Raw genomic sequence first — 25,815 nt, 5'->3', positions numbered from 1 at the left:
GAGAGTCAACCAGGTTAGGTGCGAACTAAACATTTACTAAACTTGCTAACTAAAATTTACTAAATTTACTAAACACAAACTAAACTTGGAGCGAAAGTAAACATTTACCCAAATATACAATTCAAATCGACAGTTTAAAGTTTAAGAATAGTTTGATATATTTATTGTTTAATCTAAAGAGATAAATGAAAGGTTTAATTTACGTTGAAATAAAGGTGACATTCATAATCACCGTGATCTTGTACCCTATTCTAGACATCAATTTCGTTGTTCTACGCCTTTATATGGAAACAAGAATTTCACCCTCTCAAAATCAACCTAAAAAAAACTAAGTTTTAGTTTTAAGTTCAAATAAAAGTGATTTTCATCATCACCGTGATCTATTACCTTATTCTAGACATCGATTTTGTTGTTGTATATATAGGTTTACCCCCTCAAAATCTAGATAAGCAAACTTAGCATATTTGGAATTAGGGCATCTTTTTTTTTAAGTCGGGTAGTCAAAGAAGCTTGTCTCTTGCAATTTTTTTCCAATCAAACTGTTCCCTTCCTGGACTACTGTCCTTCAACTGCAGTTCCTCCACCGAATATCTTGCCAGCGTTGCCTCCTTTTCAACGAATTTGCCCAGTTTTATTTTAGGCTTTCCCAACTTGTGCAGACCAGGGGAGACCAGGAAGGTTATCATGCGGTAACTTTCCGTACCCCATGTCTCCAGTACATCTAGAAGCGTCATCGAATAATTTCAAGATGAGAGTATGGTTAGTAATGCGGTAAACGTCTTCGTTGGTTACACGTTCTGTCCGGTGTATGTTTAATACCTTACCTTAGAGACTTATTGCCAAATCCTTGAAGCCGCTTTTCCTGTTGCACACTGATACCCCAAGTTTCACAACCGTTGGTAAGGGCAGGCCAAGACCGTTGGATTTGCTGTTATAAATTCTAGTTTTCAGCTTCCGGGAAAATTTGTTATCCCTCCAAGCATTTCTGAGTTTACTAAAGGCAGAACCGGTCAGGCCTATTCAGCAAGCAATTTCTCGTTCGCAATCCACCTCTATCAAAAGGATACTACCCAGATATTTAAACTGTACCACATCGATTTCTTCGTCATTAACCAGAAGTCCTTTTCTAATATCGGGAATGACTGCATTTGTAATTTCCTTCATTTTCTTATGTAATTCATACGTTCTGCACTTTCTCACCAAAAAACGAAGAAAACAAAAATAAAGTGATTAAGAATAGCCAAACGAGGGTGATTTTCAGACAGTGGAAAAGAAACAATGAAAGACCAATGCCAAGCCTTCCTGACAGCTAAAAAAAGGAAGCAAAAGAAGTATATACAAAAAACATGCAAATAAACTTTTGAAGTAAAGGGCACGGATATAAGAAACGACTGAAAAAAACATATTAAACAAATGGTAAACCATTCAAAAATCATATTTATTTCCCCAGGGATCAGTGCAGTGTGTCTGGTGAACTGATTTGTATTAATACGGTCGATTTTGGTTTGAAATGAGAAGGAATTTAGTTGATTCTCTATGTATTAAATTTCAAAAAGCCTCTGTTTAAAGCGAGGTCTTTACTAGTGTCATTTTAAATCGAATTGCTTCCCTAAAACATGACCGTCAACCATTTACTTTGATCTAAAAGTACTAAATAATCTAGGTGTCCAAGTGCAAGGAGAGCTAAAACAGTCAGAATCATCATTTTTTACTTCTAAACTTTAGGTATGTATTTATTGAAAGCTTGTGTTCGTTTAGTCTTTCCTGTTGAAAGATCCTGCCAATGTAAAATTTCCCATAGATCAACGCAACTCTGTAAACGCCACAGTCAAGAACAACACCAGCTTTATCTTCCTCAGAATTGAAAAAAAAATTGAATCATTTCTTTATGTTTGTTTCTGTAAAAATTTTCAAGCTTATCACTGAGTCTAGGGATATATGGTAAAGAGTAGACAAAGGAGATATCTTGGCAAGGACCTCGCCAAGCCATCCTCAGCACATAACACAAAAAAAGAAAGGGGAAGACTTTAATAAAAAACAATGGAAAAACTACGTTTTGCAGTAAACCATAACGAAGAGAGAAAAGACTAAACATAAAATAAAAATAAGCCAGAACAAATGAAAGACTATTCAAAAATTAGATTGGGCAAGAATCCTGTTCCTAGCTATTAACTAGCCTGTCTATTTCAGTTTTTGACCACAGTAAAAAGGCTGCAGTCAATTTAGGCTTCCCCAAGGGCCTAAAGCCAGTCTAATTTTGAATAGTGTTTCAATTGTTTAGGTTTTTCATTTGTTGGCATATTTATAGGCTTATTCAATAGGAAGAAATTGGCAACAGAAACAACGCGTTTCTACATAATTGTCCCATGCCGATTTATATCTCTTTTTTCTGGATTTTGTTTTTTATTTAAAACATCTACGGCAAATTGTTTTTATGTGAAAATGGTCGAATATTCCGTTTTAGATCAAATTAAATTTAAAAAGGATATGGTTAAGTGAAATCAATAAATAAATAGACATGAGGTTTGATAAAAAAAAACAAAGAAAATTTAAAAATTACCCTCAGAATTAATATTAATATTACAAATATTGAATATTATAAAATTACCCGTTCGATTTTATTATTCTCGTTATATATTTCTTCATCGTTTTCTTGTAGCAACAAAATAAGTAGAAGCAAAATGGCAGAGTATTGCATAGATGGCTCCTGGTAGTCAAGGGATTTCACAAAATCCTTACAACCTGGCAGTTCAAGCAAAGATACAGTGATTTCAGACTAAAGCATATTTTAAACATTCCAAGACTTGAGTGAAATGGCCTCTTAGTATCAGAAGCCGAAGTTTCTGAAAAACAGTAAACAAAAACTTAACAATACAATTCAATTTTCAAAAATAGAAATAAAAATGTATATACACAGAATCAAGATATAAACTAAATTATTTTTAAATCTGATAAAATGCTCAGTCTTCTTGGTAATCATCATCAAGAATGTCGTCTTTGCTTTCATCATGAAGCAGAACATATTCTCTAGAACTAAAGCCAAATTTAAGCACATCTTTTTCTCGCAATTCAACATATCTTTGAGGTTCAATTGGCTTATTATTCACGAAAGTTCCATTGGAAGAGCCCAAATCAATAATATACGGCCTTACGGCTCTTGCCCGTCGTCCATCAGCCTTTTCATAAGGGACGAGACGGTACTGTAAGGCGGCATGCTGTTTTGAACAAGAGGGATGGTCCACTGCAAGGTCACATACCTTTCTGTCCCGGCCAATTAAATAAGCACTTTGTCTATGCATATAAAGAGTTGGCATATTTTCATTATCTTTAAATACATAAAATCTCCAACGTTTTTTTGGAATACGGGCTTCGGGAGGCTCACTATATTTAATGACAACACCACGAAAGGTATTCGTCTCTTCTGCAAGTTTACCAGAAAGAGCAAAATTAGGTTTTTCCTTTTCTTTTGCCGCTTTTTTCTTATCATTCTTTCTTTCGTGTTCTTGAGCTTCATTTCCACTATCCCATTTTGTACGTTCAGGACTTAAAGGCTCTTTTTTTATGCTAATACCGCTTGGTATATCTTGCTGTCTTTCATGACTTCGCCTACTAGAGGGTCTTACGCTATTTCTATCGTATTCACGATCACCTCTTTCGTGTTCCCTGCTTCTCCTTCGTTCTTTTCTTCCTGCTTCTCTTCTCTGAGGAGGCCGAAGTTCCTCAGAAAATCTTGCCGACATTTCCCTTTCAACTGACCCTTTTCTTCGCGGCTGGGGGGCATTTCTGCTTGGGGAATGGTGTTTGTCCCGTTCTTTAATACCATTGCTATGTCTAGGACACTTCTCATCATCTCTCCTATACCTTTCTTCTCTCTGAGGAGGGCGACGTTCCCCAGAAAACGTAGTCGAGATATCTCTGTCAATTGACTCTCTTATTCGAGACTGAGTGACATTTCGGCCAAGGGAATAGTCTTTATCTCGTGATGTACGAAAATGCTCAGATTTTCTTGGTGATGAGTCAAAACGCTCTTTACAATTTTCGATTCTTGTTTTTCTACTTCGCCCAGCACAAGACGCCTCCTCGTGTTTTTTAAAAGTAGGTGAACGAGAGATTCTTCTTTCTTGTCGAGTTGATATTCCCTTATTTTGCACTAAATCATCGTCTTTCCGATGTTTGGATGATGGTTGAGTTCGGAATTTGTCTTCAAAATCATTACTGTTTTCTAAAGAACGGCCTCGACCTAAAGGAGACTTTCTCTTGCCATATTTTCTTTCTCGCTCCGTTTCAAACACCGTTTTTCTAGATGTTTCTCTTGATTCTGAGCGGTCAGATTTTTTTTTATAGCCACTTCTTTCTTTGTCATGTTCCTTCTCTTCTCTGGAATTGAAACTTGTGTCCCTTGCTTTACCAACTGATGATTTAGAAAGCATATCTTTCACTTGCTTCTTCTCGACAAGAGAGACGACACTTTCTTTCTTCTTTTTTGTACGTTTCTAAAAAAAAAATAGTTAGCTTAAAAAAAGGAAAATAAAATATAGAATGAAATATATTGATCATAACTCAGAAATAACCCGAGTTCGATGTTAGTTCTTTGAAATTTGTCACACAGTGTTTAAAAGATGTCTCTAATAAAATTTAAATCCCTATGCCATACGATGGTTGACTAACCGATAAAAAAATATGACTGGTGGATGATCTGTGTTTTCCCTTGATTCTAATGTCAAACTTGTGTTCAAAAGGCGGAAAACTAAAAAGACATGAATTGGCATGAAAATTCTATATTAACATTAATTTATTAGAAAAAAGAAAGAAAAAAAGAAACAAACAACAAAATCTAACCTTCTTAAGTGAACTGTACGAGAGGAAAAAAGACAACGAGAGTGTCTTTTTTCCTCTCGTACAGTTCACTTAAGAAGGTTAGATTTTATTATTTATTTTTTTTCTTCTTTTTCCTCTTTCTTGTTTATTTGAGCACTGAGGACGACTTGACGGAGGTCCTTGTCGAAATATTCGCTCGTTTTTCATATTTTGCTACTGGTTGACAAAATCCTCGTTTTTCACCTATTTGATTTTTCTCTTTTCATTTATTATTTCCTTTCTTTGTTTTCATACGTCATGCATAGCCAGTATGGTCTCAGAACGTATTTAGGCATGCATCTAACCCTCCCTCCCCTTTTCGGGTGACAGGCTAGACTATTAGGCATTTCCACAAACATTCCACTCAGGCTCTAGCGCCAACGGCAAATCCCTAAGGTGAGGCCAAAGTTCTTCGTGAGAATTTTATCCGCTAGTCTTTAGACTGACTTGAATTGCTTACAAGGTGTTTTGCTTGGGAATTCAAAGGTCAAAGCCCAAGAGATTTGAAAACACAATAGCAGTATCTTTTTAATCACAGTTCCCTTGAGCTAAGACTAAGGTCCGTAGCTAAGCAAGGCAGATAAAAACCGATGAACATTGTACTGGTAAGTTTTGGTAAGTTTTGATAGTTTTGGTAAGCGACAAGAAAATCTATGGCAAAAGAAAACGATGACCTAACAATTCTTTCATGGCTGCTAGATAGCATCTGTGATTTTTCGTCTTGTACCCGTTGAAGAAATTTTTTTAATCATTATATATTTCTATTAAATTCTCATTTTGTCAAACAACTATTAAATAAAATGGCTTTACTTCCCTCTCTGATCCCTTTGACCTGTGAATTTTGACCTGACCTGAATGACCTTTGAACTTTGACCTGTGAATCTTCAATGAAAAGGCTTTTTAAGCAAGTCAAGCCAGTCTAAAGACCAAAATATTGACAGTTAATTCGATGACAGAAAAAAAAAATCGATGACACGAAATCCCATGACTGTCTTGGTAATGACAGAAAAATCTATGGCAAAAAAAAAGATGACCAAATCATTTTACGGTAAGTTTTTTGAGCGTCTGGCTTTTCGTTCGATTGTTAATTTCGACACATGGACTATCTTTAGACATATGTAAAACATTTTTGTTCCGAAGCCCCTTTGTTAAAAACAGAATTTTCGCCAACCTATCATCTATGTGACGTAAAGCGTGAGCTTTTGTGTTCTATAGCATAAAGTGTTCGACCATTAGTTCTGTCTGATGGCTAAAAAGCACAATATTTGGCAACCTATCATCTTCATGGCGTAAAGCGTGATATTTTGCTCGTGGCTTTTCAGTCGGCCGTTAATTTCGTCCGAGGGCAAAAAACACAATATCAGCAAACCTATCATCTTTATGAATGCCCTAACAAGGAATAGGTTGGGTATAAAAGATTGGAATTGTTCTGATGTCGTGACATGGTTTGGGGTCACTGATCCGTCATCCCTTCTCCACCCCTATCCCCGACAGGAAATCCTGCTTGCGTGGCCACATAATGGGATCAGGGTGGAACTTTCACGAGTTTTCCTAATCAAAACTGCGAGCGCTAATAGCGCTGCAGGTGACCTTGAGGAGTGGCACCTCTAGAGGAAATTATAGCCTAGTAAACGAGACAGCAGTGGCATTGCATTCGGACGAATGGATAATTATTCTGGGTTTGGTTAGTTTTAACGAGCTGAAAAACCTATTCCTAGCTAAGTTATCTATCACGAATTGGGCCTCCCCGAAGTAGGAAAATTTTTGTAGGTATGAATACATAATGAGTCGTAGGTAAGAGGCTTGAGATTGCTGCGCAGGATTTCAACTCTTGTTGATATTAAATAAAAAAAAAACTAGTTTTTTTTAACTGAAAGTAAGGAGCGACATTAAAACTTAAAACGAACAGAAATTACTCCGTATGTGAAACGGGTTTTCCCCTCCGCAATTCCTCGCTCTTTACGCTAAAGTTTTTAATTGTTTTAAAAATTAGAATTGTGACAAAGAGTCAAACTTTAGCGCAAAGAGCGAGGGATTGCGGAGGGGGAAACCCGTTTCATATACAGAGTAATTTCTGTTCGTTTTAAGTTTTAATGTCGCTCCTTACTTTCAGTTAAAAAAACCTTAAGTTAAAACCTTAAAAAAATCTTAAGTTTTGTCCCAATTCTTTAAGAATGACCCCTGAATCAGAAAGGCCGTAGAATTAGTAGTTGAAATTACTAGAAATACTTTAGCATAAAGAGCGATGTATTTATCTCCTCCTAAATACCTCGCTCTTTGTGCTAAAATATTTTTAGAACCCCTCATATGCTTAATAATCTCTGTTCGTTTTAAGTTTCAATGCTACTACTTACTTTCAATTGAAAAAACTTTTTCATGTTTATTTTTTCATTGTTTTTTTTTTTATAGTAATGCTAGAAAATCCTGCGCCCTTTTCATTGAGTTTCTCTTCCTCCAAGGAAAGATACTCCCACATAGCTCCCTCCCCTCAACCTAACCCCCCAAACCATAAGAATCCCCCTGAAAACGTCTGTACACTTCCCAATAACCATTACTATATGTAAACACTGGTCAAAGTTTGTAACTTGCAGCCCCTCCCCCAGGGACTGTGGAGGAGTAAGTCATCACCAAAGACATAGTTATTATGGTTTTCGACTATGTGGAACAAAACGGCTATCTCAAAATTTTGATTTGTTGACTTTTTGAAAAAAATGAGCGTGGGAGGGGGCCTAGGTGCCCTCCAATTTTTTTGGTCACTTAAAAAGGGCACTAGAACTTTTCATTTCCATTAGAATGAGCCCTTTTGCGACATGCTAGGAGCATTTGGTCGATACGATGACCCCTGGAAAAAAAAAAAAAAACAAATAAACACGCACCCGTGATCTGTCTTCTGGCAAAAAAAATACGAAATTCCACATTTTTGTAGATAGGAGCTTGAAATTCTTGCTATAGGGTTCTCTTATACGCTGAATGCGATGGTGTGATTTTCGTTAAGATTCTATAGCTTTTAGGGGGTGTTTCCTCCTATTTTCCAAAATAAAGTAAATTTTCTCAGGCTCGTAACTTTTGATGACAAAGATTAAATTTTATGAAACTTATATATTTAAAATCAGAATGAAAATCCGATTCTTTTGATGTATCTTTTAGCATCAAAATTGCGATTTTTAGAGTTTCGTTTACTATTGAGCCGGGTCACTCCTTACTACAGTTCGTTACCACGAACTGTTTGATAGAGACTTGTCCAAACTGACTAACTTCCCTCAGCTTCTGAACATACTGACAATATTACCCATCTAGATGTATATGCACATGCTAAAGAAAGAAGTATGACCGCCAATTTCACAGTTTATCTTTACCCCTTAAAAATTTCTTTAAAACGCGTATTAAAACGCGTTTCGTATTAAATCGGGAGTTGAGCAGGGTTGCATTCTATTCCCGTTTATATGGATTAATTTGATGGCTTTGTCCTAAGGCGCATAACAAAGGCAATGAGAGGACACGGAATAAAATAGGGAAGTAAAATTCTCCTAGACTTAGATTATAATGATGATCTAAGTACCCTAGATGGGAATGTTAGCAAATTGAATACACTTTTGGAGGTTCTGCGAGTTCAGGACACAAGAATAGGTTTGAAAATTAATGTCATTTTTAGTTACTAAGACTAAAAACAAGTGATGTTGAAGAAGTGATGTTGGGTAAAGGAAAATCAATCAAGTGGACAGCTTAACTTACCTAGGTAGTATTATTAGTAAAGATGGTGGGTGCAGTGAAGATAAGTGGAATAGCCATGACTCATGGTATTTTTTCACGGTCGAAAAAAAGTCTAGAAGAATAGGAAGATGAGTCTGCGAGCCAAGATTTTAATATTGGAACCTACAGTGATGGCAGCGGTCAAGTACAGCTTTGAAGCATGGGTACTCCAAAAAACAGAAGAGGGGTTGCTAAATGTTTTCCAGAGAAACTGCCTACGAAATTTCTTGGGAGCCTGACTGACTGACCGAATCTCAAATAGTAAGCTGTATGAAAAATGTGGTTCAAACCAGCTTTCTAGGGCTATAATAAGACAAAGGATGAATGGCTAGGACACGTTTTACCGATGCAGGATGACTGACTGCCAAAGGACCGCCTACCGTCAAGGGTAAAATTAAAAACGGGTCGTCCCCGAGTAGGGTGCGAGGATGTCGTAAGGAAAAATTTAAAGGAAATGGGAACATCTTGGGAGGGTGTAAAGAGTGAGACTTTGGATAGATTGGGATGGAGGAGGAGCGTGGGTAGCTCTATTTGCCTCAGGCGGCTTAGTGCTGTAGTGAGTGTTTAGCAGTAGTAGTGGTAGTAGCTATCATCTTTATGACTTAAACACCAAAGTTTAATTTGTCTGATGGTAAAAAGTACAAGTTTGGAAACCTGTCATCTTCATGACGTAAAGAGTAACCTTATGCTTGTGGCCAGTTGTTCATGGCTTTTTGTTCCAAGTTTAATTTCCCTGATGGTTAGAAAGCATAATTTTCGGCAAGATATAATCTTTATGACGTAAAGCGTGACCTTTTATCTTTAATGACGTAAATTGTTCAACCGTTAATTTTGTCTGATGTTTCAAAAGCAAGATTTTTGGCAGCCTATCATCTTTATTACGTAAAGCGTGATCTTGCGTCTCTTATGTCATATAGTGCAAGGCCATTAATTTCGTCTGATGGCTAAAAAGCACAAGTTTTGGCAACCTGTCATCTTCATGACATAAGGGTAATCCTCTGCTTGTGGCCAGTTGTTCATGGCTTTTCGTTCCAACATTAATTTCGTCAAATGGATAGAAAGCATAATTTTCGGCAAGATATAATCTTTATGACGTAAAGCGTGACCTTTTGTTTACAGCTTTTCGTTCGAAAGTTAATTTTACCTGATGGCCAAAAAGCACAATTCTTGGCAACCAATCATCTTCACGACGTAAAGCCTGATCTTTCGTTCATGGCTTTTCGTTCCAACCTTAATTTCGCCTGATAGCTGAAAGGCGCGATTTTTGGCAACCTTATTTCCGTAGGCCTGGTTTGGTGCTATGTGTGCTATCTGTTAAATAGACATAGCAACTGAAGTGTTGATTCAGCGCCCATTAATGGCTCCAGAGGATCTCTGTCCTTTATCTTATTTCAGTAAGCCAGGCTTGTTATGTGTGCTATCTGTTAAATAGACGTAGCAACTAAAACATTGATTCAGCACCCATTAATGGCTCTAGAGAACCTTTGTCCTTTATCTTATTTCCGTAAGCCAGGTTTGGTATTATGTGTGCTATCTGTTAAAAAAAACAAAAAAAAACAGCAACTGCAACGTTGATTCACTGTCCATTAATGGCTCTAAAGAACCTTTGTTCTTTATCTTATTTCCGTAAGCCAGGTTTGGTATTATGTGTGCTATCTGTTAAAAAAAAAAAAAAAAAAAAAAAAAAAAAAAAACAGCAACTGAAACGTTGATTTACTGTCCATTAATGGCTCTAAAGGATCTCTAGAGGATCGGCTGACAAGAGAGCAAACTTTTCCTTATCCCTTTTAATCCTCCAAGATTTATTGTTTTTGACTCTTTTTAAAACATCTTTGAAAATTTGGAAACTTCAATCTTTTCTGAATACCAGTAATTTATTTGTTTGTTTTTCAATAGTTTTTTTTTTGGTTTACCAAATCAAAAGTGTTTAGCTCAATGTTTTTTCTGTCAACCCTGAAGCTTAAATACACACAAGTATGTCCAGTAAATACACACAATACACACATTAAATACACACAAGTATGTCCGAGATCCAGGTTTGGTATTATGTGTGCTATCTGTTAAAAAAAAAAAAAAAAAAAAAAAAAAAAAAAAAAAAAAAAAAAAAAAAAAAAAAAAAAAAAAAAAAAAAAAAAAACAGAAAACTGCAACTGAAACGTTGATTTACTGTCCATTAATGGCAATAGAGGATCTCTGTACTCTAGACCTTTGTCCTCTGCCACCTTTATGGCACAAAAAACGACCTAACTCCCGTAACCTTTTAACCATGTAAATTATAAAGTGATTGCTTGATGTAGAGTCAGTGCCATGGCCCCAAAGAATTATCTTTAGATAGTTTCTCTAGATAACATCAGTTGGGATTTATTTATTTACCGGAAACAGGAAAGTACAAGTAATCCTACTTATTGTAGCACTTCCTTGATAGACATATCATTTATTTCATCATATATATTCAGTTATAACACTAATCATATCATTATCAGTTTGGATTTAGTTTATTTGCTGAAAAGAGGCAAGTAAAAGTCATCTTACTTATTATAGCACTTCACTGATCGAGTACCATTCATCATATCGCATCATATTTTATTCAGTCAAACATCAGGCACATAAATATCAGTTTCGATCTATTTTATTTTCTGAAAAAAGGCAAGAAAAAATCATCCTACCAGCCGGATCTTTTTGTATCTTAAACACAAAATATATGCAGTTTTCAAATAAGTATAGAGCTCGAACTTACCATGTTTTTCCTCTCGTCTTTCCGCTTCTTCTTCGGTATGTCTTCTTCTTCTGACGAATCATTGCTTGAAGAGGGTTCTCGTCTTTTCCTTTTCCTCTTTTTACTTTTCTTTGCCTCTTTTTCTTTTACCGGTGATTCAGATCTTGATGACGATGTCGAAGTTGACGATGAAGAGGATTTTTCAGCAGAAGAACTCTTGGGTTTAGCTTTCATCCTGCAGAGATCAAAGGCATAAATAAATCAAACAAAACTTGCAAGTCAGAATCGAGTCAAAATTCTGAATCAACTGATTCCGGCAGAGCACAATTGTATACAGAAATAGAGCCATAACCAGCAGGTCAGAATTGACTTGCTGGTATAAATAGGTACAAATAAATATATAATAGGCATAAGTGTATAAATAAGCATATATAAATAAATACGTGAACAGGTATATAATATACAATAGGCATAAATAAAAAGAGCATTGACCTTTGATGTGTCAGAAAGTTTTTTTCTTTCTAAAAAAAATGTATTGACACGAAATTTCATCGTTATTAAACTTCTTTAGTGTTCAAAATAAAAGGTAAAACGTTTGAGTTCTGTAAGTTTAGTTGATGAGTTTTCTTGCACCGACCTAAAAACATATGAGTTGTGATAAAAAAAAAAAAAAAAATAATAAAATGGGATTTTTTTTTCAACTGCATGTGAGGAATCTAGTTTTCCTGCTGAGTACAGATATAGAATTTTTATTAGCTTCATAATTCCAACGAAAAAGAATTCTCATTAGAAAACCTCTACCGCAAATTCTTTATAATCCTACACGCAATTATTCCTATGAAAACACACTCATCACGTGAACAGAAGGAAATGAAAAATGAACAGAAATTACAATCCAAATACTAAATTGCAGTTGTAATATATCTAACAGGGACAAACTTTGACATTTTGCTCCAGTTTTGCAATTAAATAAACAACTCCAGAAAAAAATTTCCGTGAAGGAACAAAAAAAAAAAAAAATAGATACACCCAAGATTTCTTGTCACACATCGTTATGACGAAAATCTCTGTTTAGAACGCCTATTTGATGGTCCTGATCGATTTCCTGTGCTTGTAGACTGTTCATGAAAAGGTTGGGTTACCGACATGATGACAAAGGCTAAAAAAAAAAAAAAAAAAAAAAAAAAAAAAAAAAAAAAAAAAAAAAAAAAAAAAAAAAAAAAAAAAACGTAAATCGTGTATGGTATCATGGTATTTGCTCCATAAGCCACCAGATCCACATCAGACTCCCTAAAACCAAAATTAAAACCCTAAAGACTAATACGCAACTAGTATACTTGAGACCTATTAGGTGCTCCTGGTGGATGTACCTCGTAACTAAAGCTATTTCCCAGGTACGGATGAATAGTTTCTGCCAGCCTGCCAAGAAATTGGGCTTATAAAGTGCTTATGAACCATATCTTAGTAGCCCCCCCCCCTCCAGAGGATTCTATTCAACAGAAGGTGCTAAATTAAAACCCTAAAGACTAATACGCAACTAGTATACTTGAGACCTATTAGGTGCTCCTGGTGGATGTAGATGATAAGAATGCAGCCCCTCCCTCACATAGGTCGAGTTGAGCAGGGGCACCTCGTAACTAAATCTATTTCCCAGGTACGGATGAAGAGTTTCTGCCAGCCTGCCAAGAAATTGGGCTTATAAAGTGCTTATGAACCATATCTTAGTAGCCCCCCCCCTTCCAGAGGATTCTATTCAACAGAAGGTGCTAAAAGAGAAGCAAAGCTCAAACATTCTATTACAAACAGAAACGATATACAAGGACAGATGTGAGCACTGAAGAGTAAGAGGACATGGAAAACATGGGCAAAACATAAATAAAAAAGATAGTGGTAATATCCATGGAGGAGACCAATTGATGACAAAGGCTAAATTGTTTTAAAATGAACAGTAGGGACACAAATTAACACACATTTTTAAGCGGGACGGGGTCAGGGATAATTTTTAACGAAAATATTAAAATGACATTTTCAAAATCAAAGAGGTGATGACTGTTTTGTTTTTTTGAATGAAGATAGCAAAACAGGAAATTTTTCACAATCTAAAGGGAATAACAAAGTGTAGAGCCCCTCCATCTCATGGAAATTGAAAGCCGTGATAAATACTCAGTCTTCACTCTAGCAACCCACAATGAAACGAAATACAAAATATTAGTAGCATTTCAGTTCATATAAACGACAGATTCAAGCTCCAAGCAGTAAAAGGATGACAACTGAAAATGCTAACCCTATTTAGAAATAATTTCACTTAACAATAACAATGTTAAATAGATTGTCCCAAGCATATACAAAGGGGTTGGGGTAGAACCATACCCCACCCAAAAACTACAATATTTTTAAAGAATTCTCAGCAATTTCTTAAGTTTCCCACATGACTTTCCAGTTTTATGCTTTTCAGAAGTTCACTCCGGCTCTCCCTAATAAAGTTGAATTTTTCTGGGCTGTGGCCAAAAACAGTCGAGCCTTACTGGCCCTATGCCTTATTACACTCTTGATAACACTCAAGCATCCCCAAGTTGAGGATAGGCCTACTTGAAAAGAAAATTTTAGGATCAAAAGCATTATGTTTTTAACAACATTTTCTGCTCCCACCAATAACATCTCCTAGACAAGACTTAAAAAATAAGAATGAAACTTACATGTTCTTTTTCTGTTTGGAACTATTAGTCAATACTTTTGATTTTTTAGACTTCTTTTTGTTAATTTCTTTGTCAGAAGAATCAGCTGAATTGGAGCTGCTTTCAGCTTCTGTAGTTTCGTCTACTTCTGATTCACTGCTAGAACTATTGTTTCCCTTGTGTTTCCCCATTTCTTACACCTGCAAAAAGTTAAGACAATAAAAATCGATTTGAATAATTTAAAAGCCTAATAAGAGCAAATTGGAACCAGGGGGGGAGAAGAATGGTCTTCAAGCAAATGAAACAAGCAAATTTAATGCCAACAAGGTCATTAAAAAGGCTAGTGGAAAAAAAGAGTCTTCTGCGATCAGACATGACTCAACTAGGCTGAAAATGCTAAAATTACAAATACCATATAAAAATACAAAAAAAAAAAATGCTAAAATGCAATTACATGAATAAATCACAGACAGCACAGTAACCAGGCCCAGAGCAACTAAATGACATCCATACATTTCCTTTGAGCACTTTTCAAAAGGCTTCTTGGGGTGCTAAGTTTTCAAAAATAAAATCTGTCAATTTTGTCATTATGCAAGATAATTTCCAGTTTTTGAATTATACTTTCACTTTTCTAATTTATCAGATTGTTTTCTTTAACTTCCTGTTTCCCATCACAAAATACGCTTGCATCAAATAAAGCTATTTCAATAATACTGAGAAAAAAGGTCAATATTGATGACTGTAACTTACAAAACAAAATTTATTAGCAACAACTCCTAAATGATACACATTAATAGGCTAATAAAACTATAAATATTTTATTTCTACTAGAAGAGTATCCCATTTCTTGAAATACCAGAATTTTTGGACTTTCATTTGCCCAATTCTCCAAAGTTAAGTGAATGAAAAAATTCATTCACTCAAACAAACGAACCAGCAATTAAATAAATTAGTGAACTAGGTCACCTTATTTCTGATTTTAACAATTACGTTTCTTGAAATTGTTATTGTTTTCTTTCTATATGTTGTGGCAGGCCAATGTGGCTTAAGAAATTATTGTTTATGAAACATTTACTTCTTGTCTTCAAGGAGTGGGCCAAAATGCTACCTTTCCCTGTGAGCACCTCTTAATGGAACCCTCTATTACCTAGGGAGACTGTTTTTCTAAAATATCTTCTGAGCATGCGTGCATGGTGTTCTTGAATCCACCAAGACTGTTATCTGCCATGACAAACAGTCGTGAGGCTTCTAAAGTACCACAAATCTTAGACCAATGAAAATAAGGTAAATTTTCTGATTAATTCACTAAAAAGATGTCTAAGAAACAGACACGCCTTTAGAATCAGAATTTTATATTGAATCTAAATAAAGCATTCATTTGCATTAGAAATAAACTTTACTCCCTTCCCTAATGTGCATATATATATACCCTGAATGGTGTTTATACAACAAATTTTCCATTATCTTGACACTGTTAAACAGATTTGCAGAAAAGAGTGAATTAAAGAGAATTCTGTGCATATATACAAGTAAGGGTATAAATTTGAATATTAGAGGGGATGCAAATGAATGTTATATTTGGATTGAGGATGAAATTCTGATTCTAAAGGTATGTATTTTTGTTACCTATCCCATTGGTGAGTTAATAAGAAAAGTTATTGAAAATAATAATTACCATTCCTGAGTCAGTAACAAACGGCAATTCTTTCTCATTAGCCAGTTTTTTTTTATACTTTTGGTTAATATGGGCTGTTTTGAGCCTCTCTAGGGGCTCAAAATGTAATTTCCAGCAGAAGCAATTACTGAATTATGAAAGAGCATAAAAAGGCATCAAGCAAATGTATTCACTTTCATCCTAGGTAAATCATATTGAAAACTCCAAATTTACCCACAATTGTGACAACAACAATTACTATATTTGGAAGAAGCATTAAATAAGGGGTAAAGATGGAGATATTTCTCTTACTGACCTACAAATTAGGTGGATATATGACCCAACACCTTCTTTATTCTTTCCAAATATAAAAGGCTAATTGCTTTACTCAGAAATCTAATTTTAACCCCTTTATGAACCCTTAAAGACAATAAATCTTCTCTAATTTATGGGTATAGAAAAGGGTTGAAACATTGGTTTATAACTTTTTTTTATTAACTTTTATTTCTTAATCTATACTGTATTCACAAAGTTAAAGACAGCATTTTCTGTGTGTTGTTTTCATAAAATTTAAGACTTCTCAGCACTAGAATTTGATTGCTATTATGATAGTTAATGGAGAAAAGCATGCAATGGGTAAAATTGTAGACAAGCTACTTTTTGCTATCAAACAGTTTGTGGTAACGAACTGTAGTAAGGAGCGACCCGGCTCAATAGTAACCAAAACTTTAAAAAATTGAATTTTGATATCAATAGCTACATCAAAAGAATCGCATTTTAATGCTGATTTTAAATATATAAGTTTAATCAAGTTTAGTCTTACCCATCAAAAGTTACGAGCCTGAGAAAATTTGCCTTATTTAGGAAAATAGGGGGAAACACCCCCTAAAAGTCGTAGGATCTTAGCGAAAATGACACCATCAGATTCAGCATATCAGAGAACCCTACTGTAGAAGTTTCAAGCTCCTATCTACAAAAATGTGGAATTTTGTATTTTTTGCCAGAAGACAAATCACGGGTGCGTGTTTATTTGTTTTTTTTTTTGTTTTTTTTTCCAGGGGTCATCGTATCGACCAAGTGGTCCTAGAATGTCGCAAGAGGGCTCATTCTAACGGAAATGAAAAGTTCTAGTGCCCTTTTTAAGTGACCAAAAAAATTGGAGGGCATCTAGGCCCCCTTCCACGCTCATTTTTTTCCCAAAGTCAACGGATCAAAATTTTGAGATAGCCATTTTGTTCAGCATAGTCGAAAACCATAATAACTATGTCTTTGGGGATGACTTACTCCCCCACAATCCCTGGGGGAGGGGCTGCAAGTTACAAACTTTGACCAGTGTTTACATATAGTAATGGTTATTGGGAAGTGTAGAGACGTTTTCAGGGGGATTTTATTTTGTTTGGGGGTGGGGCTGAGGAGAGGGGGCTATGTTGGAGGATCTTTCCTTGGAGAAATCTGTCATGGGGGAAGAAAAATTCAATGAAAAGGGCGCAGGATTCTCTAGCATTACTATAAGAAAACAATGAAAAATAAACATGAAAACGTTTTTTCAAATGAAAGGAAGAAGTAGCATTGAAACTTAAAACGAACAGAGATTATTACGTATATGAGGGGTTCTAAAAATACTTTAGCATAAAGAGCGAGGTATTTAGGAGGAGATAAATACCTTGCTCTTTATGCTAAAGTATTTTTAGTAATTTCAACTATTTATTCTACGGCCTTTCTGATTCAGGGGTCATTCTTAAAGAATTGGGAAAAAACTTACGATTTAGTGGAAAGAAGGAGGTATTAACGAGGGTACAAACCCCCTCATATACATAATAAAAATTAAAAAATATAAAAGTTTGTTACGTAAGTTATTTCTAAAGTTATGTATATTTTTTGCTAATAAAAAAATTCGTTAAAATTAAAATTAATAGTTGCCTAAAGCCATTTAGCCAAAAAAGGAATTAATATGCAAATTACATTTGAATAGTTTACGAGTGGAGAGTCAAAATCAAACATGCATTAATTCAAAAACGTTCAGAAATTACATAAAAAAAACTAGTTTTTTTAACTGAAAGTAAGGAGCGACATTAAAACTTAAAACGAACAGAAATTACTCCGTATATGAAATGGATTGTCCCCTCCGCAATCTCTCGCTCTTTACGCTAAATTTTGACTCTTTGCCACAATTCTGCTTTTTAAAACAATTAAAAGCTTCAGCGTAAAGAGTGAGGGATTGCAGAGGGGACAATCCATTTCATATACGGAGTAATTTCTGTTCGTTTTAAGTTTTAATGTCGCTCCTTACTTTCAGTTAAAAAAACTAGTTTTTTTTTTATGTAATGTTGGAAAGAGGTTAGTTTAGGAAAGCAAAACTTTCAGTAATCAATCCAGGGTCAAAAACATACTCTGGAAAGGTAAAATTAAGCTACTATGTTGCTATGTTAAGCTATTATGTTTTGTTGTTCCCTTTTGATTTCTAAGTCTTAGAAATTTGCTTACTTGACAGGTCTACACTTTTTGGAACTTTGACAAAACAACATTATACCTTAATTTTCAGTTTCTTTTTCTCTGGTTTTCATTTTGAAAATGCAATTCCTGTTCTTTGAACAGAATTTTAAGCCATATCAATGAATTTTTTTCAAAATTCAGGAAATGCAGACTAGTTTAAGATCTTTGAATCCTCATAAATTGGGATTGAGCAAAGTTGTGGAGCAGAAAATATTTTGTAGACACGGAGCAGTTCATGTAATTGACCTATAATGTTCAATAAAATGAGCATACTACTTGATGCCATTTCTGAACATTTGTCAAGATTAAATTGAATAAAAAAAAATTCAAAACAATTCCACCATGTTTTCTTCTCATTCTGTTTAGCCACTTAAAAACGACTGTTTGAAAAATATCAAAGCCAGCAGAAGAAACACAGCAGATGGAAAAATGGAGGAATCGTTTTAATTTTTTTTTATATAACTTAATTGTGACAAATCAATTCTCATGAATCATATAGCTTTAACAATATGGATTTTATAATGAAAAAATATGTTTGAAACCAAAGTTTTCATCCTTTTTATGCCCAAAAATCATGGAAGAAATTATCATTTTCAAAGTTCCAAAAAAAGCTTAAAATTGAATTTCCAAGAGAAGCAATTATTATGTTCAACAAAAGCATAAAAATTTGTATGTCAATTTTGTTTGTAGGTCAATTATATAAACTGCTCCATATTTGCCAATTTTTTTCTTATACTTCATTTAAGCAGAAGATCTATTTTGCAAGATTTCACCTCTATAACACAAAAAAGTTTAAATGTCATCAAAGGTCAATGCCCTCTAAAGAGAGAAGGAGCAGAGTAAGGTACTTCAAAATATTTTCCTGGGACATACTTTGGGTAATATTTATGTTAACATATTATTCAGATTGCTAAGAGGCAAATTTACCTCTATAGTTATTACGTCCTGAACCCAAATCTAATGTTCATTTCTGTTGCAAATGAACTTTAACCCAACCCCTACAGGGTAAAAGACCTCTTTTCTTTAGCATTCCAGAAAAATAGTAATGACTTTTTGGGCCACCCCTATTTTACAACAGCATGATGCAATGTGAGGGTAGTAACAAGAACCACACCTTGGTTAAATCTTCTCCAATAATTTGTGAGTATAAATTAAAACTGTGGTAACAGTTTTGACAAGCAATTGAAAAGAAAAAAATTGTGATTTAATGAACTAACATCAAGCAATAACAGTTGATGATGGTGATACAAACTTTATTGACGTGCTATGACTCAGTTTAAATTTAACCAACATTTTGTATAAACAGAGTGTTTCTTTTCCAATGTGTTATATACAAGTGGATGCAGAAAAGAACGCTTAACAAAACAACACCTTTTTCGTCTTAGTCTGTTTTTAATTAGACAATTACTTTATTTCTGATAAGTGCCACGTCACCTTGAATGAACATTGTTTATTTTTCAACCATTTTCTTTGAAGTTATAACAAGTGTTTGCCAATGTTATGCCAAAATCAACAGTAAAAAGTGCTAGCGAGTCTGATGAACCAGGAAAGAGACCCGGAAAGTGCGTTCAATAAAGCCCCTCTAAATCAGAGCACTGTATGAAATGCCTAACAGGCCTTGATGAGAGTGCAAAATGTTTGCAGTGTGACTTCTGCAGCAAATGGACATGTGCTACTTGTTTAAAATTGAATGATGAGGAATTTACTGCATTGAGCTTGGCTACAAGTAAGCTTGAATGTGCATGGAACTGTTCTAAACGCCTTACAAGCCCACCAACTCATGCCTCCAGTGTAGCAGATATAAAGTCAGCTGTTTCAGCTGCCACCTAGCCCTTCCAGACAACTATCACCCAGATGGTAACTGAACTGGTCAATAGTACCATGGACACATTGAAAGCAGACTTTGAACGTTTAAACACTAAAATGGCTACTATTGACCAAAACCTCTCCACAAAGTGTGATGAAAAGACTAATAATGATAGATGGTAATAAGCTTACCTAAGCTATGGATGTCAGGTGACTGATTTTTCTAACAATAATTTCGACAGGACCTGTGCCTGTCATCATCAGGTTAAATTGTAACAATGTAAGAAACTAGACCTAATTCTACACTCTATGAGACCCAGAGTGAAAATATCTAGTAAGAACTATATATCTGCAAAACACAGAGCTGGCCTAATCTTTATCAACCATGAATTAAATGACCTAAAACAGCAGAGAAATATGGTTTTTCAACAGATAAACACAATTAGACAACAACTGAGTAATACTCTTAGCCCAGAAGACCTCACCAAAGTTGGCCAGATCTATGACAAAGATTTTAAGTTTGTCTTCTCAGTAACCAGAAAAGTACATACAGATAAGCTAGAAAAGCTTAAGTTTGAGAAGTTTTCTACTAGGGATACACACATTCCTAGAATATCACCTGGTCCAGCAGTCATCAATTTAAGTCAACAAACATTTTACCATAAGAAATTAGACATTCTTTCAAAAGGATGGAAATTTTCTATCCCCCCAAAACACATACCAGTAAAAAGGAATTTAACCTGATGATGACAGGCACAGGTCCTGTCGAAATTATCATTAGAAAAATCACGTCACCTGACATCCATAGCTTAGGTAAGCTTATTACCATCTATCATTATTATGAATAAAAGACAGGTTGGCCTCAGAGAATATATGAAAAGACTACTCAATTGATTGCCAGAGAAGAAACCAAATCTGCTAAAGTCTCAGCACTGAGTGCATCCAATATTATACAAATAGTGTGAGCTGAAGAGAATCATGACAGTCAAAAATTAAATATTGTTGCACTTGGAATACCAGTGTCTGCTGACCCTTCTATTTTTATTCAAGATCATTTAGTGCAGCACTATTGCATCAATCCTGGCGAGCTAATGAATGTTAGACGTTTACTGTCTTGTCCAAATTCAACCTCAAGCCAACATTCTCCACTGGTAATTTTCACTGTGTCCAATTTCAAGGTTGAGAAAAAAATCCTTCAGAAATTGTTTGAACTCAGAGCATACATCCAGTTTCAATCTGACCAATCCAAAGAGGATCACCTTAAACACAGAGGGCTTGTTCAACAACCGAAAGAGAGAACAGCATCAGGTGAAATAAATATTGTAATCAGGAACTTAGAAATCATCATAAAAAACAATGCAGACCTGCTGCAGACCACAGTTCCACAGCAGGGGAAAATTATGGATTAAGCTGTAATGTTTCTCATCTGGACAAACTATTGTCACCAGAGGAGAGCATAAATAGTTTGTTTGTTTGAGTTGATGTTTCATGTATTAGTGAGTTGTCTTTGAGTAGTTCCCATTTTTCCAGTACTAATTCAACAGTTTCTTCTGGTGCTTCATCAACTGAACCTCTCTCTACTGGTGTATTTTTTGCTACTAAATCATCTCTGCACAGTGAAACCAAAAGTGCAACTCATCATGCAAATGATATTAGAAAATTAAAGATTCTTAGTACAAATGCTGATGGCCTCTACAACAAGGTTCCAGAGCTCCATCTCTGCCTAGCAAAAGAAATAGTCAATATTGCAGCCATATCTGAGATATGCCCCAAAAATGTAAGACAGCCCCTTACAGCCCAAGCACTTGAAATCAGTAGATACCAACTCATATCTAACATTGAGTCCAATGCCTGCAGGAGAGGTGTTCGAATATATGTCAAAAGCAGTCTTAAGGTAAGCACTTTGATTCCTTCTTCCCACTGCTGTGTTTGGGTTGAGAATGTCTGGGTTAGACTGTAGTGTGGTAACTCTACAATAGCAGTTGGAGTGGTTTACCATAGTCCTAATACTCCCTCTTGCCTTGAATCTGAACTGTATATTGCTAATACTATTTCTGATATTATCAAGGACTCATGCAACCAACATGTGGTGATTCTTGATGATGTCAATCTTCCCAATTATGATTGGGTTGATGGTTCTGGTTTTTCAGCCACAGAACAGAAATCTCCATTTCTTACTTGTCTGTCTGAAAATTTGCTGTTCAAAACTGTTATCCAACCTACACAGTACAGAGATGGTCAAACATCTAACATAATGGATCTAGTTATTCTTAATAATCCAGATTTGTGGACTAAAAATGGATTTCTTGCCCCTATTGGTAACAGTGATAATGCTGCTGTCCTCACAGAATTGCACTTGGCTACTACTCAACATCTTCCTAAACAACACAAAGTTATTGATTACAAGTGTATCTCTGAGAGACTTGCTGACTTTGATTAGGATACCATATTCACTTCAGACATCAAAGAACCTTGGCGGAAATTCAAAGCTGTTTTGCTAGTTTTTGAAAAAGCTCACACAAGAACATTTTGGAGGAAACACCCAAAAACACTACCCTTCATGACTTGTCTAACTAGCAAACTATTGAACAGGAAGAATTGAACCTGGAAACACTTTAAAAAAAAGAAAACAGGTACAAACTATCAGAAGTATCAAAAGACATGGAACAAGGCCACCAATTCAATCAAATAACTGAAGAAGAGTCATGAAGAAAGGTTAGCTGAAAATATAAAAAATAACCCCAAGCTGTTTTGGCAGCATGCTTCTGTTAAATGTTGAAATAGGCACTCTGTCCCTGATTTGACCCATCATGGTAAGACTGTTTCAGACCCAGCTATTAAAGCCGAGATCCTAAATAACCAGTTTGCATTAGCTTTCACAGCAGAAACTGCTAGTCAGCTCCTGGCTCCTCCCTCATATACTGTTACTCAACCAATGCCACCTCTTGAGCTGACTGAGGAGTCTGTTTTGAAACAGCTTGCTTAGTTGGATGTAAATAAATCTGCAGGGCCAGATGGCCTCCACCCCTATCTTTTTCATGAGTGCAGAACAGAAATAGCATACCCACTCTAAAAGCTCATCAGACTATCTCTTGATAGCTCAAAGCTCCTGCAGAGTGGAAAGTGGCACATATTACCCCCATTCAAAAAAAGGGAAGTAAAGATTCTGCAGAAAAATATCAGCCTATTAGTATTACCTCTGTTGTTGTTAAGCTGCTTGAATATATTGTCAACAAAGCAGTTATTGAGCATCTTGATCATAATCATCTTCTCAACAGCTCTCAACATGGTTTACAATGCAACAGATCAGTTGACACTAATCTGCTTGAGTCATATGACTGTTGAGAATCCCTGTTGACATGATCCTTCTTGATTTTTCAAAAGCATTCAATAAAGTCTGTCATAAGAGACTTGAGCTTAAGGTACAATCTATTGGTCTGGAGGAAAAAATTCTTAAATGGATTCTGGACTTCATGAGGAATTATGTTCAGCATATAAGACTATTTGATGCAGATGACAATCCTATTCTCTCTTTCTCTCAGATATTATCAGTGGGGTTCAACAGGGTAGTGTTCTTGGCCCCACTATGTTCAATATTTTCATAAACAATGCTCCTCTAGTGCTTAAAAGCAAGATGATGCTATATGCTGATGATTCCAGGGTAATTGGTCCAGCTAGCACTCTTGAGGATACTTCCCAAGTTTGGAAAGACCTTGATCTCCTTAGCAAGTGGGCAAAATCTTGGTTACTCACTTTCAATGTGTCAAAATGCCATGTTTTACACTTTGGGCACAAAAATATCATTACAACTTACTCTCTTTACAGTCAGTCCTTTTCTCTACTGTTGGAAGAATGTGACCTAGGAGTAATTGTTGACGATCATCTTAAATTTAAAAATTATGCAAAGAAGGCAGCAGCATCAGCTAGCTCATCATTAGGGCTCATAAAAAGAACAATTTCCTCCTGATCTCCTAAAATTCTGAGCCTTTTGTATAAAGGACTTGTTTGGCTGAGGCTTGAGACAGGCATGGTCCTTGCATCCCCCTTTTTCACAAAAGATGTTAAAATTCTGGAAGATGTCCAGAGAAGAGCCACTAAGATGGTGAGTGGACTACATGAACTGCCTTACCCTACAGATGGCCATGACAAGTCCTGATCTTTGCTCAATCCTGACCTTTGATAAACTTCAAAAATATGTGTTTTATAAAAGTGTATTCTTGCAAAATAGATCTTCTGCTTGAATGAAGTACAACAAAATTGTTTTCAGCTTCACAACTTTACTCAATCCCAATTTATAAGGTTTTAAAGATACGTAAACACATTTCCTAAATTTTGAAAAAAAACATTGATATGGCTCAGAATTCAACTAAAATAACAGGAATTGCATTTTCAGAACTAAAGGCAGAGAAAAAGCAACTGGTAACTGAAAATTAATGTAAAATGTTGTTTTGTCAAAATTTCAATAGGTAGAGACATGTCATGTAGGCAAATTTCAGGGCTCTCTAGAGGGAGAAGGAGTGGATGTGGGTACTTTAAAAGACCTTCCTGGGATATTCTTTAGCCTGTTAACCTATCCCTGAAAGTTTCATTTTCCTAGCCTAACCCCTTTCTGAAATAGCAAGAAGTCACTCAACTAGAATTTTAACCCAGTTTTATAGCCTATATAGCAATTCAGGGTATATATTTGCACATTAGGGGGAGACAGTGGAAGTAAAACTTAAACTTACATCCATAGCTTGGAACTGTTTCCTGAATCCAAATTTAACATCCATTTACATCATAAATAAGCTTTAACCCCCACATCCTAATGTGCAAATACATACCTTGAATTTATATAGGATATAGGGGTAGGATAAATTTCATTTCTAATACAATTGAATGTTAAATTTGGATTCAGGATGGGATTCTGAAAATAGAGGCAATATTGTTTCTTAGCTATTTGAATAATCAATCAATATAAACACTGGATATAAACAGCAATGGATAGACATACTTTTGTATATCCATCCCTAAAAGTTTTATTTTCTTAGCATAACCCCTGTCCAAGATGGCAAAAATTAGCATGTCTAGAATTTTACCACCTTTATTTACAGCCATAAATACAGAAAAATATATCATCTTAAAGGGTCCATACAAGACTTATAATTGAATTTCCAAGTAAAGTAATTGCTATATTTGGAAAGAGCATAAAAAAGGGCATCAAGTGGTATGTTTACCTAACTTAGTTCAGCAATGGAAAGATCTCTACCTTTACTGAATAGGGAATCAAACTTTTTTATAATCTTTTTTGGTCCTGGGCTATGCCATGAATTTGCCCTAGAAAGGCTGAAATAAAAATGCACATAGGCATAGCCCAACATTAACCTCACTGTTTGGTGTAGCTTCTCTTAGACCACAAGTCATAGATCTCAAGAATAAAAGATAATAGACGGAATTGGATTGTTAAATTTCTTCTCAAGAGAGCTCATATAACACATACCTTGGCTACTAATTTTCCTTCTGATTTTGTAGACTCCTTGCCAATTTTTCTATCTGGCCAATTTAACTCTTATGTTAGTAAAGATCTATAGGGAAGATATAGGTTGCGTTGGCTGAATTTAATTGCAAGCATTTCAAATGCCATCTACCGCCTAGCATAAGGAGAAACTGAAGGGCTTTTCTGGCAAACAGATTGCTCATCAACACTCACGAGAAAGATCTGATTATCAACAATTGTGGATTAATAATAATGTAAGAGTACAAACCTTTATTATTTTTGGAGATAAATGGCAATAATTTCAAAATTAATTGAAGACGTTTTACTGTTTTCGGTTAAGCTACTCCTGTAAAATTATATGAAAAAACAAGTTTTTTAACTGAAAGTA

The 25,815-nt window shown here is 35.3% G+C and overlaps 1 protein-coding gene across 1 annotated transcript; it reads right to left on the bottom strand.

Annotated features, from left to right (window-relative positions):
* Window positions 1–2,858: 2,858 nt before the first annotated feature.
* On the bottom strand, window positions 2,859–25,538 carry LOC136030485 (smad nuclear-interacting protein 1-like). Its single transcript, XM_065709502.1, has 4 exons — window positions 25,431–25,538; window positions 14,020–14,198; window positions 11,345–11,558; window positions 2,859–4,493 (listed from the first exon to the last, which is right to left on the bottom strand). Exons 2-4 carry the CDS (start codon window positions 14,187–14,189, stop codon window positions 2,961–2,963), a joined length of 1,917 nt encoding a protein of 638 aa, XP_065565574.1. The 5' UTR covers window positions 14,190–14,198; window positions 25,431–25,538; the 3' UTR covers window positions 2,859–2,960.
* Window positions 25,539–25,815: the final 277 nt, after the last annotated feature.

This window comes from Artemia franciscana, chromosome 8 (genome assembly GCF_032884065.1).
Source record: "Artemia franciscana chromosome 8, ASM3288406v1, whole genome shotgun sequence".
Taxonomy (NCBI): Eukaryota; Metazoa; Arthropoda; class Branchiopoda; order Anostraca; family Artemiidae; genus Artemia; species Artemia franciscana.
Note: the sequence above shows the minus strand (reverse complement) of the source record. Positions and strands in the feature narration are given on the sequence as shown.

Coding starts and splice junctions, on each gene's coding strand:
- LOC136030485 (XM_065709502.1), bottom strand. CDS start 14,189: ATGGGGAAACACAAGGGAAACAATAGTTCTAGCAGTGAATCAGAAGTA. Junction 11,559..14,019: donor TCCAAACAGAAAAAGAACAT/GTAAGTTTCATT, acceptor TGATCTCTGCAG/GATGAAAGCTAAACCCAAGA. Junction 4,494..11,344: donor AAGACGAGAGGAAAAACATG/GTAAGTTCGAGC, acceptor TTTTTTTTTTAG/AAACGTACAAAAAAGAAGAA.